Source organism: Mobula birostris, chromosome 24, assembly GCF_030028105.1.
Source record: "Mobula birostris isolate sMobBir1 chromosome 24, sMobBir1.hap1, whole genome shotgun sequence".
In the NCBI taxonomy this organism is placed as follows: Eukaryota; Metazoa; Chordata; class Chondrichthyes; order Myliobatiformes; family Myliobatidae; genus Mobula; species Mobula birostris.
Genome location: NC_092393.1, coordinates 17,698,251 through 17,719,043, shown reverse-complemented (window position 1 = coordinate 17,719,043; position 20,793 = coordinate 17,698,251). Strand labels below are relative to the sequence as shown.

Below are 20,793 nucleotides of genomic sequence, written 5' to 3'. Positions count from 1 at the left end.
TTGTTGTAGAAATTGTCAGTACTGCATCAACGAAAGCTGTCACTCCAAAGCTTTATCATGCCTTTGCAGTTCTTAGTCATGTCTTTAGGAAGGTGGCCGACTACTCAGGCATCATATACAGTATGCTGGCTGCAAGTCATTGAAGAAAGAGAGTTAAATGAACACTAAGGAAAGTCATTTGCATTATTCATGCTGAAATGCTATCACAGGAGCAAGAACTTCATTAATTTTAGAGAATAACATGACAATTCCACGTTGAGCTATCGGAATACCAACTACACTTGTAATTTCAATTAACCTTCCAATCTGCACATCATTGTGATGTGAGAGAAAAACAAAACACTCGAAGGAAAGCAATGTGGTCACATAATGAAGGTATAAGCTCCATTAGAAAGCACTGGATGTCAAGTTTGGACATGGGTCTCTGGTGTTTTTGAGGCAGCAGGCCTCTGTCTGAACCACTGTGCTGCCGGACTCCTCCACCAGATCAGATTCTGCTGGCATGTTCCTGGGGTGCACTTCAGAAAGTTGACTAGATGAGGAGTAACTTTGTCCTTACCAAATTTAGGGTCAAGATCAAAGTAAAAAGATCTGTCTTGGTTAATTATGGATGGAAATATCTTTGGGCTGACTAATTCTGCAAAGAAGCTTGGTGTAGACATATGATCTTCTATGCAATCCTGAGACCACATTTGGGTTGCCTCTGGCAGCTGCCCAGGGAAGAAGACGCCGGAGGTGGTGTGGGAGAGGCTTCTGTGGGAGTGCTGGAATCTGTACTCGGTCGGCCACTGCTCCCTCCTGTCAGTGCTGCCCCCCAGTGTTCACTTGGTGGACGAACCAGCTGGACCAGGACAACACATGCTCGGTCAATCTACAGGCCATTCTACTCGGGGACTTGGACTATATTATTATTTTTGTGACAGTATGATTTTCTGCTATTGTAAACATAAATGCTAGGTGATGTGTCTTGTGTGATGTTGGTAATGTGCTTTGCATGTTAGCCCTGGAGGAACATTGTTTTGTTTGGCTATATTCAAGTATGATTGAATACTAATTACTTGAAATTGTACTTTCATTATTAGGTCAGAAATGCGGGTGCTCACTAATAATTCCACAATTTCCCGTTGTTTCCACAACTCTTTACCGCATTACACGGAAAATGTGGAGACTTTCGGAGAGGGTTCACAGAGGTTGACCAGGATAGCTACACTCACAACACACTGGAGGATGTCAGCAGGTCGGGCCGCATCTGTGGAAACGATTAGTCAACGTTTTGGGCCAGGACACTGCATCAGGACTGAAGAGGGAAGGGGCAGAGGCCCTAAAAATAAGGTGAGGGGAGGGTGGGAAGGAGAAGGCTGGTAGGTTCCAGATGAAAAACCAGTAAGGGGAAAGATAAAGGGGTGGGGGGAGGGGAAGCAGGGAGGGGAAAGGTAGGAAAGGTGAAGAAGGAATAGGGGAAAACACAATGGGTTAGTAGAAGGAGCTGGAACCATGAGGGAGGTAGTAGGCAGCTAGAGGAGGGGGCAGAGTGAAACTGGGATAGGGGAAGGGAGGGGGAGGGAATTACCGGAAGTTGGAGAATTCGATGTTCATACCAAGAGTCTGGAGACTACCTAGACAGTATATAAGGTGTTGCTCCTCCAACCTGAGTTTAGCCTCATCATGGTGGTAGAGGAGGCCATGTATGGACATATCCGAATTGGAATGTGAAGCAGATTTGAAGTGGGTGGCAACCGGAAGATCCTGTCTGTTGTGGCGGACGGAGCGGAGGTGCTCAATGAAGCGGTCCCCCAATCTGCATCGGGTTTCACCTATGTAGAGTAAGCCGCACCGGGAGCACCGGATGCAATAGGTGACCCCAACAGACTCACAAGTGAAGTGTTGCCTCACCTGGAAGGACTGTTTGGGGCCCTGAATGGTGGCAAGAGAAGAGATGTAGGGACAGGTATAGCACTTAGCCTTACAGGGATAAGTGTCGGGTGGGAGATCTGTGGGGAGGGACGTGTGGACCAGGGAGTCACAGAGGGAACGATCCCTGCGGAAAGTGGAGAGGGGTGGAGAGGGAAGGATGTGCTTAGTGGTGGGGTCCTGTTGAAAGTGGTGGAAGCTGCAGAGGATAATGTGCTGGATCCGGAGGCTGGTGGGGTGGTAGGTGAGGACAAGGGGAACTCTGTCCCTTTTGTGGTGGCGGGAGGATGGGATGAGGGCCGAAGTGCGGGAAATGGAGGAGATGTAGGTGAGGGCATCATTGATGACGGCAGAAGGGAAACCATGATCCTTAAAGAAAGAGTATATTTGAGATGCCCTGGAATGGAAAGCCTCATCCTGGGAGCAGATGCGGTGGAGACGGAGGAACTGGGAGTAGGGAATAGCATTTTTGCATGTAGCAGGGTGGGAAGGGATATAGTCGAGGTAGTTATGAGAGTCAGTCGGCTTGTAGAAGATGTCAGTGGACAGTCTGTCTCCAGAGATGGAGATCAAGAGATCTAGAAAGGGGAGAGAAGTGTCTGAGATAGACCAAGTGAATTTGAGGGCTGGATGGAAGTTTGAAGTAGAGTTGAAGAAATTGATGAGCTCAGCATGGGTGCAGGAAGCAGCACCAATGTAGTCATCAATGTGGCGAAGGAAAAGTTGGGGAGCAGCACCAGAATAGGTTTGGAGCACAGACTGTTCCACATAACCAACGAAGAGGCAGGCAGAGCTGTGGCCCATGCGAGTGCCCAGAGCTACACCCTTGGTCTGATGAAAGTGGGAAGAGCCAAAAGAGAAGTTATTAAGTGTGAGTACTAGTTCTGCCAACCAGAGGAGGGTGGTGGTGGTGGGGAACTAGTGAGGTCTAGCTCATGGATGAGGGAAATTGTGCTATAAGGGGAGGTTGGACAAACTTAGGTGGTTATCTCTGGAATGTCTGAAGCTGATCAGAGACCTAGATAGGGTAGACAGCCAGAATCCTTTTGCCAAGGAAGACATGAATATACTAGGCATAGCTTTAAGGTGAAGGGGGAAAGTTTGAAGGGACATGTGTGGGATATTGTTTATACCGAGTGTTTAGTTCCTGGAACACACTGCCAGAGGCTGTCACGGAAGCAGTATGATAGTGGCATTGAAGAGGCACATGAATATCCAGGGAATGAATAGATATCAATCATGTGCAAGCAAAAGGGGTTGGTTTAATTAGATAGCGTAACGCGTGGGCCCGAGAGCCTGCTTTTGTCCGGCATTCCTCTATGTTCGATATTCTGTTTTCTTCAGCAAATGAAGCAGCTTCTGCTTCCATGCAGCAAGACCTTAACAGAAAAGTAACATTCAAATGTTATTCCAACAAAAGTGTCTGAGCTATCTAAAGCTAACATTTAGTGCCATATTTTTGCTAAGCTCCCAGCATCAACATCCTGAGATTCATTATTGATTGGTTTAGTGTATTATTGTTGCTTACATAGGAACAGTGAAAAACTTTTGATTTTCATGGCATTCGGACAGACCATTTCATGCATAATTTTGCCAAAGTAGTGAAAATAAAACAGAATGTAGAATATAGTGTCGCAGTTGCAGAGATGGGGCAGCGCAGGTTAACCAGAATCTCATCAGGATCAGCCATGAATCCAGAATCTCAAAAGCAGCTCAGACACAGGTATCTTTCAGTGAGTGATACGCCTTCTGCTACTCCATAAATCTTTCAAGGTACAAGCCAGGAGCATGTTGAATGAAACTGAGAAATTGCAACTCCAACCACTCTCGAGAAGATTGACAGCATCCAGGACAAAGCAATCTGCTTGATTGGTGTCCATCAACCTCCCAACCATTCCCTCCAACATATGATGTACAAAATGCATATAAGTTACTTGTCTTTACACCTCTGAAACCTACAAACTTTACTGCTACCACCACCTGCAAGATCATCTCCCACCTACATACCACTCTTACTCGCAAAATTATCACAGGTCTTTCATTCATACTGGGTTCAAATCTGTAACCACTCTCCCACCTATCAGAAGGACTGCAATGATTCAAGAAGATGGCTCACAATCATCTTCTCTAGGGCAATTAGGAAAATAAAATAAATATCTAAGCACCCCAATCCCCACAGAAAAAAACTGTGCACAGCCATAATGGAGGCTGTGCTACCAACGTAGTGAGAGTTTGCCAGATTTGTTGCTTAATCTTGTGACATAGGCAGTGGATATTATTGAGCAGTCCTAGTCTGTGCAGTCTCTATATACCTGCACGTTTTTACCTTTCTAGCGGACAATCGATGGGTTTGCCCATCACTGTGCTGAACTTTTAAAAGCACCTTATTTTGCTTCTACCTCTACAGCTCATTCTCCACCTTTTTGATAAAGGTGCAAGGAATCATTTTCGGCTAATAGGTAGGCTTTGAACCCAGGCTAGTGTGAGTCTGAATTCTTCCTCATGGGTTTTGTAGCTTGAGATGGTGAAGGGATAACTATATCACAGTTCGAAGCTTCTTAAAGTTCTCAGTTATTATGCCAAGACATGGTCAATGTGCAGTGTCCATGGCCAATCCTTACCTATCAGCTGTCTCATACACTTAGCCAGGATCATTGGAATCTTTTTCTCCATTTGTTTGTGCCAAACTGTGCATAATATTTGCCCAAGAATCTGTAAGGGTTCCTCAGTGGAGTTGAATGGAACATCTGGTGATGTGTTGCAACTAATACCAGTAATACACATCTGTATAAAACTCCTGTATCAATATCACTAGGTGGCTTGATCTTGTTACCATGACCTTTTAATCTCTATGCTTTTATAACTCCACATCCTTGGCTGTTGATACATTGTTAACTCTTGGGGTTGCCCGGTGTGCATGCAGGTCCCCAGTGTATGGGGCTCCCCTCTGTGATGCCTCTCACCATAGCTGTACTATTGTCTCAGGCTCTTGTGACACAAGTCTTCTGTTTGTTTTCTGTAAGGACATAATCTGAGACTGGGGTCAAGGAAAGGGACACTCCCAATACCATCTTTTTGCTGCTTATTTGATGCTCACACTCCAGGAATGTAGAGAAGGCCATTCATTTCCATCACGGGCAATTCCTTGAACATTAGGCTTTTCTTAGTAGGTTGCTGTGTCTGAATTTTCTTGTCAGTAAGGCTGCATGTCAAGTGATCCCCGAATGCCCAATCTATAAAACTTCCAGAACATACTACTTTTTCCAGTCTCTTTCAATGATTACTTCTCTGTTCTCTAGACATGCACTGCAAGTTTCCAGTTTCTTGAAAATCTCCTTCAGTGCTACATCAAATATTTCCTAACAGGTTCTTGTGTTGAAATTTGTTTGGCCATAATTTGCAGGGATATTGAGCTAAGGGGGAACAAATGTCACTGAATTCCTGATCATTTATCTAATTAAAATGATGCAATGGCCTGCAATCGTAAACTGCTCATAGACGCAGTATGGTTGTATGTAAACACAAGGCCTTTCTTAACACTCAGCAGTGGATTTTAAACTTTTTTTCTATTTCAGGCTAATTGAACAAGAAGGTATGTTTTAATATGTTGCAGTGGAGTTTCTGGCTATCATCTTCAAACAGTCTTCACCTTTGAATGTGGCTTTGTAAATGGACAATAACTTCTGTACTAAGATGATTATGGAAATATGGAAACTGATGAAAATAACTGCTAATGTGTGAAACGGTTGAGTTTTTTTATTTGAACATAGAGAGGGCATACTTTATAAGAAAATTCACACCTACAATATTAAAATACATGGAATTAGTAATTTTTCTTTACATTGTAAAATATCTTGGTATTATAAGAGGTGAGAGGAATGTTGACTCTAGTGCACGATATGTACACGATATTTTCCATTGCTGCTTTATCACATTATGGTATCTAGCCGTGCTTGCTTCTAAAAGTGTGGATCATGACTGTTCTTATTTCGAGGCAGAAGGAAGGCAGTAGGAGTTTTGCTGTCAAAGTATGTGTTGGAAAAATTAACTGTCCTGCAGTTGGAAAGCCAAAAGGGATTCCCAACTAGTTCTCTGAGACCTTCCAAAGCAATGTGTTAACTTGAAGCAGTGTAAGGTGACACAATGAGTGTTAGTCAAAAGGCAATTGGAACTGCCTTTGCTGGCACCCTCAAAAGTCCACATGTTTTCCACAAATCTCGTCCTTCTCCTGAACTCATGCACACTGAAGCCATTTGCAGAACTTCTGATGATGTCACCTGATTTAGCATTAACAGAGAATCAAACCTGGTGAAGTCCTTGTTCTGTGGTTACAGAGACAATATTACCAGTACCAAGTGTGCATTTGAAGCACCAGTGAGATCACTTGCATGATTTAATATTTACAGCAGGATGTAGAGATCATCATAAAGCAAATAAGAGCCATGTTTGCACTGACTTCTTGCGTTAAAGGCCTATACACCATTCAGTCTTCAGTACTGTATGTTAAATTTGGCTCTTAGATTTGACTCTCACCAACTCCCAGATCCCCTTCACTGCTCTCGCAGATACTGGTCTGGGTAAACTGTTCCATTGGGGTGGCCTTCTGTGTCTGCTGGTCTGACATGGGGGCCATGCTCAGCTGCACGCTGGAAGTTCTGGTGTCGCTGTAGCAGTAGCTGCTGCTGTTAATGTAACTGTTTAACCGGGGTTTGGAGCATTTTCCGAGGTACTTGAAGTGCTTGCCCATACATCCAGAACTTTCAAAGTGATTTGCCAGCAGCCAGGATTGCCAACGCATTTTCAATTCTGCTTTGACCTATTGGGAAATCAAAAATAATGTGCTTCAGGGTACTGGGCAGAACTAGGAACTTTAGGATTAGGAAAAGGATTATTCTGCTGGTCATTCAAACCTGCTCTGCTGTTCATTTAGATCATAGATCACCATTCTTGCAAAATACTTATATCCCCGATTCCTCTAATATAGCCAGAAAGCTGTCAGCTTCTGTTTTGAATGACTGAGACACCATAGAGTTCTGAAGTAGAGAATTTCACCCTTTTACTACCCACTGAGAGAAGAAATTTTACTTCACCTCAGTCCTAAACAATTTGTCTCTTATTCTGAAACTGAAACCACTCCTCAGGCAGTGAAAGCCTTCTGCACCCTTTAGGAGCTCTATAAATGTCAAATTTCATTCTTGCAGACCCTGCAGAACACAGGCCTAATCTCATTAATCCACCCCTGTATAGCAAACATGCCATCCATGGAATTAAACTGGTATTCCTCATTGTATTCCTTCAGTGGTGAGTTTTCTTTTTTTTTTGGACTGATAAAAACAAAAAAATACTTTTAGTAAGAATCAATCTACGTAGTAGTTATGAAATTTTATTGCACACAGCTCCAGATTGCTCAGAAGGTGAATCAATGGCTTGGCAGGTAGTTACCAGTGAGCTGCAGGATGTGCAGAGAAGTATGGATGAGGCTTGACTGTCTTCCCTGGACTCAACTTTCCAGGATTTACTGAGCAGGTAGAATGATTACACTTCATATTTTTATGCTAGCTACACAGTACATCTAGCTGGACCATTGTCGGAATAGTCACCAATCTGTATTAAAAAGGCCAGTCAAGTTTGCCAGGGTTAAATGGGAATGAGAGATAAGGTTGCCATTGTATCAGACATGATCTGATTGAATGGTGCATCAACCTTGAGGGGACGAATCACCTATTGCTGCTCCAAATTTGTCTGTTTGCATATAACCATGTTTGTATTATTTCTTAATTTTAAGTAATTTTTAATTTTCATAGACATGGACACAGAAACGTAACAGGTCATTTGGCCCACAATGTTGCACCAAGCCAGCTAAAAAACAAATCAATGACACCCAAACTCTCTCCTACCTACACAATCTCCATATCCCTCCATTTTCCTTACATCCACATGCCTATCCAAATGTATCTTATAAACCTTAATGTATATGCCTTTACCACCATACCAGGCAGCACATTCTAAGCATCCACCAGCCTCTGAGTAAAAAACTTACTCCTCACCTCCCCCTTGAACCTAAGCCCTCTCACCTTCAATGTATGCTCTCTAGTAGCAGACATTTCAACCCTGGGAAATAGATATTCCCTGTCTACTCCATCTATGCCTCTCAGAATCTAAAAACCTATCCCTTCTCCCCTCAGCCTTTGGCACTCCTGAGAAAACAACCTAAGTTTATTCAGCCTCTCATGATAGCTCATGCCCTCTAAACCAGGCAGCATCCTGGTAAAGTTCTTCAGCACCCTCTCCAAAGTCTCAACATTCTTCCAGTACTCCAGATGTTGCCTAACTAGAGTTTTATGAAGTTGCAACATAACCTCTTGACCTTTGAACTCAATGACCCGACTAACAAAAGCAAGCATTCCATAAGCCTTCTTAACCATGATTTGCTTATGTAACCATTTCCAAGGAGCTATGAACTTGGAGAGGTTCCAAGATCTCTTTGCTCAGCAACACTGTTAAGGATCTTGACCTTAGCAGCATACTGTCTCCTTGCATTTGCCCTACAAAGGTGCAATACCTCACAATTATCTGGGTTAAACTCCATTTGCCATTTGCAATCCATCTGCAACTGATCTCTATCTCCATCTGCAACTGATCTCCATCTCCATCTGCAACTGGTCTATATCACACTGTATTCTTTGCCAGTCTTCTACACTATCCTCAACTCCACTAATCTTGGCATCATCCACAAAATTACTAATCCACTCGCTACATTTTATCCAGGTGACTTTTATACATCACAAACTGCAGAGGTCCCAGCTCAGATCCCTGCAGAGCACCACAAATTACAGATCTTAAGCTCAAAGAAATCCCTTGAACCATTACCCTCTGTCTTCTATGTGCAAGCCAGTTCTGAACTCAAATAGCCAATTCACCTTAATGTCCCTTAACTTTTATGAAGTCTCTGATTGTCATTGGTATTTATAAAAGAGCAAAGTAAATCTGGTACCATACTGAGTCATCAAAACCCATTAGTCTCTGTTGGATTAGGATCTCAGGAGATTTGGTTGCTAATCCTGGCTTTGTCTGCTCACAACCCACATGCCTCGTGAGACAGCCATCGAGTGAAACCTTGAGCTGTGCAGCTGCTGAAGATTAATGTAGCAATTGGGCTAGCGTGATGAGGGAGAGAGACTGTTCGGAATGAGCGCGATCCAGTCTAATGGGTGCCTTGGTATTTACCAGCCTAAAGCTCCCACAGACTCAAGGAAACTGAAAACTCTAGACCTGTAGTACATTTTTGCTGAATGTTGCTACAGAAAAAAATGAAGTCCAAAATACCAAATGATGCAGTGCAAATCAGACAGCAACAACTGCTGATCACACTCATGAAGTTAGTTGCTGGAATCAGAGGTTGCTGGCTTATTTACTCTGTTATTCTGTAAACTTGGTTAGTTCTTGGTAAAAGACTTATTCCTAAGTAACATAGATGGAAGAGAATTTTTGGTAATTATTTGATTTGTATCCACAAAGTGCAACAGACCACTAGCTTGAACATTTCAATGTAAGTTCATTTTTACGTATGGAGGTTGCTGTCTGTGTTGGGCCTTGATGAAAAGAGCAAGACCCAAGCAGCTCACAGGATGAGGGAGGAAGCAGAAAGAGCCTCTTTGCTGCATATGGAGCAGGCGAGAGGATTTGAACTGGAAACCAGGATCAGATGGGCAGTGACTTGGCCACAACTGCTGATCCGCCAGCTGGAGAGTGTAGTGATTACGGGTTGAAACACTCTATAAAGATTGGGTATCACCTGACGACATCTGCCCCAGGCCAAAGCCTACGGTTACCTCATCAGGTAACTGAAGAGAGCACCCTGGTGTATGATGCAAGTTAATTACTGGCACTCTATTGCAAAATAATATTTCCATCCCCATTGCAGTTTGAATCATTACTGAAGATTTCAAAATATAAAGAATTTATGTAACTTTTTTAGTGCTTTTTTCCCTCCTTTTTCTTCCTAATTCCCATATTCTGTCCCTCTATGTACTTTGGCATTGAAGCAGATAATTCAATACAACGTGCATCAGTGTCTTATACTAGTGTTTTTCCAGTCTAGAGCCCTACAGTAAGAGTATACCAGGATAATGAATAGAAGATGTGACTTTTTATCACAGAGGCTTAAAACTGAACACTGTAAAAAGGCACAGGTACAATAGACAATAGACAATAGACAATAGGTGCAGGAGTAGGCTATTCGGCACTTCGAGCCAGCACCGCCATTCACTGTGATCATGGCTGATCATCCACAATCAGTATCCAGTTCCTGCCTTATCCCCATAACCTTTGATTCTGCTATCTTTAAGAGCTCCATCCATCTCTTTCTTGAAAGCATCCAGAGACTTGGCCTCCACAGCCTTCTGGGGCAGAACATTCCACACATTCACCACTCTCTGGGTGAAAAAGTTTTTCCTCAACTCCGTTCTAAATGGCCTACCCCTTATTCTTAAACTGTGGCCTCTGGTTCTGGACACCCATCAGTGGGAACATGCTTCCTGCCTCCAGCATGTTCAATCCCTTAATAATCTTATATGTTTCAATAAGATCCCCTCTCAGCCTTCTAAATTCCAGAGTATACAAGCCCAGTCGCTCCAATCTTTCAACATGTGACAGTCCCACCATCCCAGGAATCAACCTTGTGAACCTACGCTGCACTCCCTCAATAGCAAGAATGTCCTTCCTCAAATTTGGAGACCAAAACTGCACACAGTACTCCAGATGTGGTCTCACCAGGGCCCTGTACAGCTGCAGAAGGACCTATTTGCTCTTATACTCAATTCCCCTTGTTATGAAGGCCAGCATGCCATTAGCTTTCTTCACTGCCTGCTGTACTTGCATGCTTGCTTTCAGTGACTGATGTACAAGAACACCTAGATCTCGTACGTGGCATGAGCTGACAGAGGGCATGTTGCACTGGAGAGAGAGCAGTGATATGCTGCTTGGAATGGAACATTTTAACTACAAGGAGAGACAGGATACAATAAATTTAATTTACTTGGAACAGAGGAGGCTGAAGTGGGATTCTGATAGGGATTTAAAAATCATGGATCGAATGGTAGAAACTTTTCCCCACTAGGAGGATGCTTACAACCCAAGGGCATAGGATTAAGGTGAGCAGGAATATAATGAAAATACTTTTCACTCAGAGGGGGATTGCCATCTGGAATACGCTGCCTGAGAAAGTGCTGGACCGGGTATTCTTACAACACTTAATATCATCTGTGTGAGTTCTTCAATGACAAAGGTATAGAAGGCAATGGAACAAAGAACTGGTAAATAGGATTAGTTTCAGCAGATAATCAATGGTCAGCATGGACATGGTGGTCCTGGATTTAAACTACAAATCTATGCAGTCAATGTAGTGACAACTCCACCATCAGGGGCCCCAACCATGCAAGGCATGCTTTCCCATCCATCATCAGGGACCCTCAGCAGCCAGGACATTGTCTTTTCTCATCCATCATCAGGGGCTCTCACCACTCAGGGCATGCTCTCTTACCATCCATCATCAGGGGCTCTCACCACCCAGGGCATGCTCTCTTCTCATCTATCATCAGGAACCACACCACCCAGGGCATGCTCTCTTGTCATCCATCATCAGGAACCCCACTACCCAGGGCATGTTCTCTTATCATCCATCATCAGGAATCCCACCACCCAGGGCATGCTCTCTTATCGACTATCATCAGGAATCCCACCACCCAGGGTATGCTCTCTTATCATCCATCATCAGGAATCCCACTACCCAGGGCATGCTCTCTTATCATCCATCATCAGGAATCCCACTACCCAGGGCATGCTCCCTTATCATCCATCATCAGGAATCCCACCGCCCAGGGCATGCCCTCTTCTCATCCATCATCAGGAACCCCACTACCCAGGGCATGCTTTCTTCTCATCTATCATCAGGAACCTCACCGCCCAGGGCATGCTCTCTTATCATCCATCATCATGCACCCCACCACCCAGGGCATGCTCTCTTATCATCCATCATCAGGAACCACACCGCCCAGGGCATGCTCTCTTATCGACTATCATCAGGAACCCCACCACCCAGGGCATGCTCACTTATCATCCATCATCAGGAATCCCACCACCCAGGGCATGCTCTCTTCTCGACTACCATCAGGTATCCCACCACTGAGGGCATGCTCTCTTATCATCCATCATCAGGAACCCCACCACCCAGAGCATGTTCTCTTCTCATCCAACACCAGGAACCCCACTGCCTAGGGCATGCTCCCTTATCATCCATCATCAGGACCCCCATCGCCCAGGGCATGCTCCCTTATCATCCATCATCAGGACCCCCATCGCCCAGGGCATGCTCTCTTATCATCCATCATCAGGAAACCCATCGCCCAGGGCATGCTCTCTTATCATCCATCATCAGGAATCCCACTGCCCAGGGCATGCTCTCTTATCATCCATCATCAGGAACCCCACCACCCAGAGCATGTTCTCTTCTCATCCAACACCAGGAACCCCACTGCCTAGGGCATGTTCCCTTATCATCCATCATCAGGAACCCCATCGCCCAGGGCATGCTCTCTTATCATCCATCATCAGGAATTCCATCGCCCAGGGCATGCTCTCTTATCATCCATCATCAGGAATCCCACCGCCCAGGGCATGCTCTCTTCTCATCTATCATCAGGAATCCCACCACCCAGGGCATGCTCTCTTATTGACTATCATCAGGAATCCCACTACCCAGCGCATGCCCTCTTATCATCATCATTAGGAACCCCACCACCCAGGGCATGCTCTCTTCTCATCCATCATCAGGAACCCCACTACCCAGGGCATGCTCTCTTATCATCCATCATCAGAAACCCCACTACCCAGGGCATGCTCTCTTCTCATCTATCATCAGGAACCTCACGCCCAGGGCATGCTCTCTTATCATCCATCATCAGAAACCCCACCACCCAGGGCATGCTCTCTTATCATCCATCATCAGGAACCACACCGCCCAGGGCATGCTCTCTTGTCATCCATCATCAGGAACCCCACTACCCAGGGCATGTTCTCTTATCATCCATCATCAGGAATCCCACCGCCCAGGGCATGCTCTCTTATCATCCATCATCAGAAACCCATTACCCAGGGCATGCTCTCTTCTCATCTATCATCAGGAACCCCACCACCCAGGGCATGCTCTCTTACCATCCATCATCAGGAATCCCACCACCCAGGGCATGCTCTCTTATCATCCATCATCAGGAACCACACCGCCCAGGGCATGCTTTCTTATCATCCATCATCAGGAACCTCACAGCCTAGGGCATGCTCTCTTATCATCCGTCATCAGGAATCCCACTGCCTAGGGTATGCTCTCTTGTCGACTATCATCAGGAACCCCACCGCCCAGGGCATGCTCTCTTATCACCCATCATCAGGAACCCCATCGCCCAGGACATGCTCTCTTATCATCGTCATCAGGAACCCCATCACCCAGGGCATGCTCTCTTATCGTCCATCATCAGGAACCCCACCGCCCAGGGCGTGCTCTCTTATCATCCATCATCAGGAACCCCATCACCCAGGGCATGCTCTCTTCCCTTTCATCATCAGGGTTCTCCACCACCTGGGTCACACTCTCTTCTCATTGCTGCCATCAGGAGGATGGTACTGCAGCCTCAGCACTCACACCACCAGGTTCAAGAACAGTTATGACACATCTACTATCAGACTCTTGGAGCAGAGTGGATAAATTCCCTCAGCTTCTCTAGCCCCACCACTGAAACGTTCCACAATCTATGGACACTCTATCAAGGACTCTTCATCTAATGTTCTTGATATTTACTGTTTATTTATTTGTTATTATTATCATTATTTCTTTCTTTATGTAGTTGCACTGTTTATATCTTTTGCACATTGGTTGATCTTCCAAGTTGGTGCAGTCTTTCATTGATTTATTATGGTTATTTTTCTATTATGGACTTTTTGAGTATGTCTGCAAGAAAATGAACCTGAGGGTTGTATCTGGTGATATATATGTATGTTGAAAACAAATTTACTTTGAACATTGAAATTTTGAATACTTCCTCCAAAAGGACTGGAATCTTATTGTGCTTTGGAGGCTTGCATGCCTATATGACCTGTGGAGCTATGTTGGCTGGGGTCAGGGCTTTATACTTTGGCTTTGTAGGGGTCACCCATGCCAAACAGGTCAAAGAATAGAGGCCAGACCAAGGCTGGTCCACTGGTTCTCCAGATTCAGCAGTTCAGCTCAGGACGAACAACCCTGACTGGTCAAACAAAACAGTTGGAGAAATAGCAATGAAAAATCCTTCTGCATCTGAGTGGCCAAGAACAGACAGAGAAGAAGGACCTATTGCTGTCCTAAATGGCAGCGATGTAACGGACAGCAAGTAAGTAGTGCACACCTGTTTGCATTGAGTACAGGACTCCAGTTTCTGTTTTAAAAAGTAACGCACATAAACCCTCTCTTTCAAGAGCTTCCCCAGGTTAAGCACACTGAGAGAAATAGACAATAGGCACAGTGAAGCCATGGGACATAAACGAAGTCGTGAACTGCCAGGGTTAATTTTTGCCTTTTGCCAGATCCTGTTGACAGTTAAGATCTGTATCAAAATGTTTTGTGGATTTTGCCGCAAAAATCATTAAAAAAATGAATTTATGCTTCATAAGAGCAGGCACAACTTCTATCTAAGGCAAGTCATGGCATTGCTCCAAAGTCTGAAATATTGCAATTAATGTCAGTTATTAAAAGGGGAGTTAATAGATCAGGTCTTTATACCTTGAACATATGATTAAAAGGGGAGTTAATAGATCAGGTCTTTATGCCTTGAACATATGATTTTGTTAACTATTTTTCTGCCTTTCCCTCTTCCTCATCCATCGATCACCTGCAGCAGTGTTGCTGATCAGTTATCAATGCAGCATCAGCTAAGAATCAAACCTGAACATCTCCCTCATTTTTAATGTACAGTACGTTATCGTCACAGGAAGAACTCAGTCATTATGAAGATTTTCATTTCCCTTACCTCTCCATTGATGAAGCAATAGAGCAAAGCAACCAGAAAACCCTGTGGAGAAAGGAAGCAGTATTAATGTTTTAAAACTCATTACTAAAGCTATAGTAAATATGACTACAGTCAGAAATTTCCCACCTGCTTCAAACGGGCAACAACTATACTGGTGACCAAAAAGAGCAGGGTGAGCTGTCTTAATGACTATCATCCAGTAGCATTCACATCTATGGTGATGAAGTGCTTTGAGAGGTTGGTTATGGCTAGAATCAACTCCTGCCTCAGCAAGGACTAGAACCCACTGCAATTTGCCAATCACCTCAATAGGTCTATGGCAGGCACGATCTCACTGGCTCTCCACTTGGCCTTGGATCACCTGAACAATACAAATGCCTATGTCAGGATGCCTGCTGGAGGAACTCAGCAGGCCAGGCAGCATCTATGGAAAAGAGTAGACAGTCACGTTTTGGACCGAGACCTTCATCAGGACTGATTTTGTGTGCATGGCTGTGGATTTCCAACATCGACAGATTTTCTTGTACTTGTGATACTGCTTATGTCGAGATGCTGTTTATTGACTATAGCTCAGTGTTTAACACAATTCTGATACCTACAGTTCAGAATTCTGATTGAAAAGCTCCAGAACCTGGACCTCTGCAACTGGATCCTCAACTTCCTAATTGGAAGACCACAAAAGGTGTGGGTTGGAAATAACATTCCACCTCGCTGTCAATCAACACTGGCACACCTTAGGGATGTGTACTGAACCTATTGCTCTACTCTCTCTACACCTATGACTGCGTGGCAAGGCACAGCTCAAATGCCATCTATAAATTTGCTGACCGTACAGCCATTGTTGGCAGAATCTCAGATGGAGATGAGAGGGCGTTCAGTACTGAGATATACCAGCTAGTGGAGTGGTGTCACAGCAACAACCTTGCACTCAACGTCAGTCAGACTAAAGAACTGACTGTGGACTTCAGAAAGGGTAAGATGAGGGGAAACATATCAGTCAGTCCTCATAGAGGGATCAGAAGTGGAGCAAATGAGTAATTTCAAGTCCCTGGTTTTCATTCTCTCTGAGGACCTAACCTGGGTCAAACATATTGATGCAACTATAAAGAAGGCAAGACAGCAGCTATATTTCATTAGGAGTTTGAAGAGATATGGTATGTCACCAAAACCACTTGCATATTTCTACAGATGTACCATGGATGGCACCTTAACGTGCTGCATCACTGCCTGGTAGGGCGTGGGGATGTCTACTCCACGGGATCGAAGTACTTAAGCTACAGAGAGCTGTAAAATTAGCCAGCTCTATCATGGACACTAGCCTCCGTACTATCCAAATTATTTTCAAGAAACAGTGCCTTATAAAGGCGGCGTCCATCATTATGGACCGTCATCACTCAGGACACGTCTTCTTCTCATTGCTACCATCAGGGAGGAGGTACAGAAGCCTGAGGGCACACACTCAATGATTCAGGAACAGCTTCTTCCACTCTGCCATCCAACTTCTGAATGGAGATTGAACCCATGAATACTACCTCACTACTTTTTTAAACTTCCTACGTTTTTTGCACTTATACATGTGTGTCTGTGTGTGTGTGTGTGTGTGTGTGTGTGTGTGTGTGTGTGTGTGTGTGTGTGTGTAGTGTGTGTGTATTTATATACACATCATAATTCAGTTTTCTTTTTCTCTCGCTATTAATTATGTATTGCATTGTATTGCTCCTGCAAATTTAACAAAATTCACAACATATGCCAGTGATATTAATCCTGATTCTGATTCTGACATTAAACAATTGAAAGGAGGCATTGTGAAGGAAATTGACTATGAATCGCAAATGTTTTTTAATCAAAGAAAATGCATAAACAATAACATTGTTTGGTTTGCTGCACCACAGCATTGCTCCGAATGGACAAGAAATGCAATAAACTTAGATATTCAACCATGTTCCAAGACTAAATTATTAAGAAATTAGTTCTGCCAAGAAACAATGCATTATTACAGGTTTTAATCTATCTTTTCCCTATTGCATTTAAATCCATAGTAATTAATGGATTATTCCAAAACTTGGCTTTTCTTACATTGATGTGGTAAATACAATGCTTTTTCTTAATACAATCTGCATGTGATTGGCCTGGAATCAGAATTGGGTTTAATATCACCAGCATATGTCGCAAAATTTGTTAACTTTGCACCAGGAGTACATTGCAACATGTGATAGAAAAAAATCCTGTGGATTACAGTTTTCCATATTTTTTTCTCTCAGTTTTAATGAGTGGTGTGTATGTGCAATTTTCCCTCAAGCTTGGGTCCTCTACCAGATGCCTGGGAGCTTGAGGGCTTGACACACTATCCTTGCTGTTCCTAGTAGTTGCGCTCTTCTGGACTGAGATCTCAGATGTCGTTCCCAGGATTTGTTGATTGCATGCTCCAAGTTCAGGTGTCACAGCTCCAAGTGCTCCTATCACTACCAGGATTACTCTAGTTTTAACCTACCACATCTTTTCTATCTGTTCATTCAAGCCCTGGTATTTCTCTAGCTTTTCATATTCTTTCTTCCTGATGTTTATGTCATTTGGGATTACCACATCTATTAAGATTTTTTTCTTCTGTTCCTTGTCCAGTATTACTGTGTTTGATTGATTGGTCAGTACCTGCCTATCAGTCCGTAATTTGGAAGTCCTACAGGATCTTAGCTCTGTCATTCTCCACTACATTCTAGGGTGTTTCCCATTTGGACTTCCGGAATGGTGTTGGATAGACTGATGAGACTGAAGGCTGATAAATCCCCAGGGCCTGATGGCCTGCACCCCAGGGTACTTAAGGAGGTGGCTCTAGAAATTGTGGACGCATTGGTAATCATTTTCCAATGTTCTATAGATTCAGGATCAGTTCCTGAGGACTGGAGGGTAGCTAATGTTATCCCACTTTTTAAGAAAGGAGAGAGAGAGAGAGAGAGAAAACAGGGAATTATAGACCATTTAGCCTGACATCAGTGGTGCGGAAGATGCTGGAGTCAATTATAAAGGATGAAATAGCGGCACATTTGGATAGCAGTAACAGGATCGATCCGAGTCAGCATGGATTTACGAAGGGGAAATCATGCTTGACTAATCTTCTGGAATTTTTTGACAATGTAACTATGAAAATGGACAAGGAAGAGCCAGTGGATGTAGTGAATCTGCGCTTTCAGAAAGCCTTTGATAAGGTCCCACATAAGAGATTAGTGGGCAAAATTAGAGCACGTGGTATTGGGAGTAGGGTACTGACATGGATAGAAAATTGGTTGGCAGACAGAAAACTAAGAGTAGGTCCCTTTCAGAATGGCAGTTGGTGATTAGTGGGTTACCGCAAGGCTCGGTGCTGGGATCGCAGCAATTTACAATATACATTAATGATTTAGATGAAGGGATTAAAAGTAACATTAGCAAATTTGCAGATGACACAAAGCAGGGTGGCAGTGTGAAATGTGCGTAGGATGTTGTGATGATGCAGGATGACTTGGATGGGTTGGGTGAGTGGGCAGATGCATGGCAGATGCAGTTTAATGTGGATAAATGTGAGGTTATCCACTTTGGTGGCAAGAACAGGAAGGCAGATTACTATTTGAATTGTGTCAAGTTAGGAAAAGGGGAAGTACAATGAGATATAGGTGTCCTTGTTCATCAGTCACTGAAAGTAAGCATGCAGGTACAGCAGGCAATGAAGAAAGCTAATGGCATGTTGGCCTTCATAGCAAGGGGGGTTGAGTATAGGAGCAAAGAGGTCCTTCTGCAGTTGTACAGGGCCCTGGTGAGACCACACCTGGAGTACTATGTGCAGTTTTGGTCTCCAAATTTGAGGAAGGACATTCTTGCTATTGAGGGAGTGCAGCTTAGGTTCATGATGTTAATTCCTGGGATGGCGGGACTGTCATATGTTGAAAGATTGGAGCAACTGGGCTTGTATACACTGGAATTTAGAAGGATGAGAGGGGATCTGATTGAAACATATAAGATTATTAAGGGATTGGACACACCAGAGACAGGAAACATATTCCCGATGTTGGGGGAGTCCAGAACCAGAGGCCACAATTTGAGAATAAGGGGTAGGCCATTTAAAACGGAGTTGAGGAAAAACTATTTCACCCAGAGAGTTGTGGATCTGTGGAATGCTCTGCCTCAGAAGGCAGTGGAGGCCAATTCTCTGGATGCTTTCAAGAAAGAGTTAGATAGAGCTCTTAAAGATAGCAGAGTCAAGGGATATGGGGAGAAGGCAGGAACGGGGTACTGATTGTGGATGGTCAGCCATGATCACAGTGAATGGCGGTGCTGGCTCAAAGGGCCGAATAGCCTACTCCTGCACTTATTGTCTATTGTCTTTTGACTTACAACTGTCCAATCCATACTCAGCACAGATGTTCCTGTACACAATTTCTGCAACTTGGCTGTGCCGTTCAGTGTATGCTGTCATTACCTGCATCTTGCACCCTGCTACTATGTGCTGGATGGTTTTCGTGGATTCCTTGCACAGTTTGTATCTTCGGTCTTGTCCGGCATGATAGACCTCTGCTTCTATTGCTCTTGTGCTCAGTACCTGTTCTTGTGCAGCCATTGGGACCCGAACCCAGGGTTCAGGTCCTGGTGGTGGTGGCTGCTGAGGTTCATGGGCTGGACCCCTTGTGTCACTACATTTGGCCACTAAAAGCTCCGGGTGAGAGTGACAAGAACAAGAAGAGTCATGCTGGGTTGGACGTTGCCTGGATTAACAAGGTTCGTGTCAATAGTTGGGAATCTGGCGAGAAATTGGCTACCAGAACCAAATGATGGACGCCGCATTTTTGAGGCACCGCTCTTTGAGGAAGTTGCCAGGTGAATGAGAAGGTCATACCATCCTATCCGGCATTTGCCTGTTCCTAATCCATCTCAAGGTGTTTGATAATGTAATGGCACGAGAGCGTACGATCAAACTTTCTCCTGGTGTTCAAATCTTTAGAATGAAAGCCCTTATAATTTTTGTACACGGTGCAACTGTTCAGTGGCTCCTGATCTTCAGCAGAGGCTCAAGTCAATGTTTTTCTCAGTGGCACAAAATCTTTCATGATTTTGTAGCTGTTCTGATTTTGCTTCAGTTCAATCCTATCACTGTGTTGGAGTTGTTTCAGTTGGGAGCACAACTGGTACAAGCTTTCTGATACAAGCCAGGCCCCTTGGTGACAATACAGGCTGTTCTGGAAATGGTTGCTTTTGGGAGCACATAACTTGTCTCTAAAATTCATTCGATTGAAGGATGAACTTCGAGAGCACCGAATTTAGACTGAGCCTTATTCTCTTTGATTAAGTGCCAGAAATAGGATCTAAATGTTTTTGAGATGAGCATTCATTCTGGCTCAAGCTCTATCATTGAAACAGATGATCTGCTTTTTTTCTTTTATTGTTATTTGTGAGAATGTGCTGTTTTGCTGACTGCTGGTTTCCTGTGAAATTAGCTATGCAACAGGTATAATCAAATATTCTTCTAGTGATGTCAAAATTTCCGAATAAATATAAATTCTTACAATTCTGTATGGCGAACAATGAATGCATCTCGTGGTCTACCCTTGTCCACCAAAGGAGGGCAGTGCTGACTGATAAATATCACGTTGTACCTCAAGATGCTGAAATCACAGGGCTGGATGTCAAAAGTTTGAAATGGAACCTTACAGTTGGAACAAGTCATCTGTAACTACAATCTTTCACACAAAGTACTTCAGATGTTTTGAAATGTGAAGTGAGATGGACAAGTGAAAAGTTAGACCATCGCTGTCCACAGAGATGGGAGTGTCCATAGTTTATGTGTGACTTATTAAAGCTC

General features: G+C 43.9%; 1 protein-coding gene across 1 annotated transcript in view; it reads right to left on the bottom strand.

The window, feature by feature from the left end:
- Positions 1-6,427: 6,427 nt before the first annotated feature.
- glp2r (glucagon-like peptide 2 receptor) overlaps positions 6,428-20,793 on the bottom strand; it is a 116,389-nt gene continuing 102,023 nt past the window's right edge. Inside the window, exons 12-13 of the mRNA XM_072242450.1 lie at positions 14,967-15,008; positions 6,428-6,727 (exon numbers count right to left, since the gene is read on the bottom strand). Coding sequence (XP_072098551.1) covers positions 6,428-6,727; positions 14,967-15,008 — 342 coding nt within the window. The remainder of the gene's footprint in view (positions 6,728-14,966; positions 15,009-20,793) is intronic.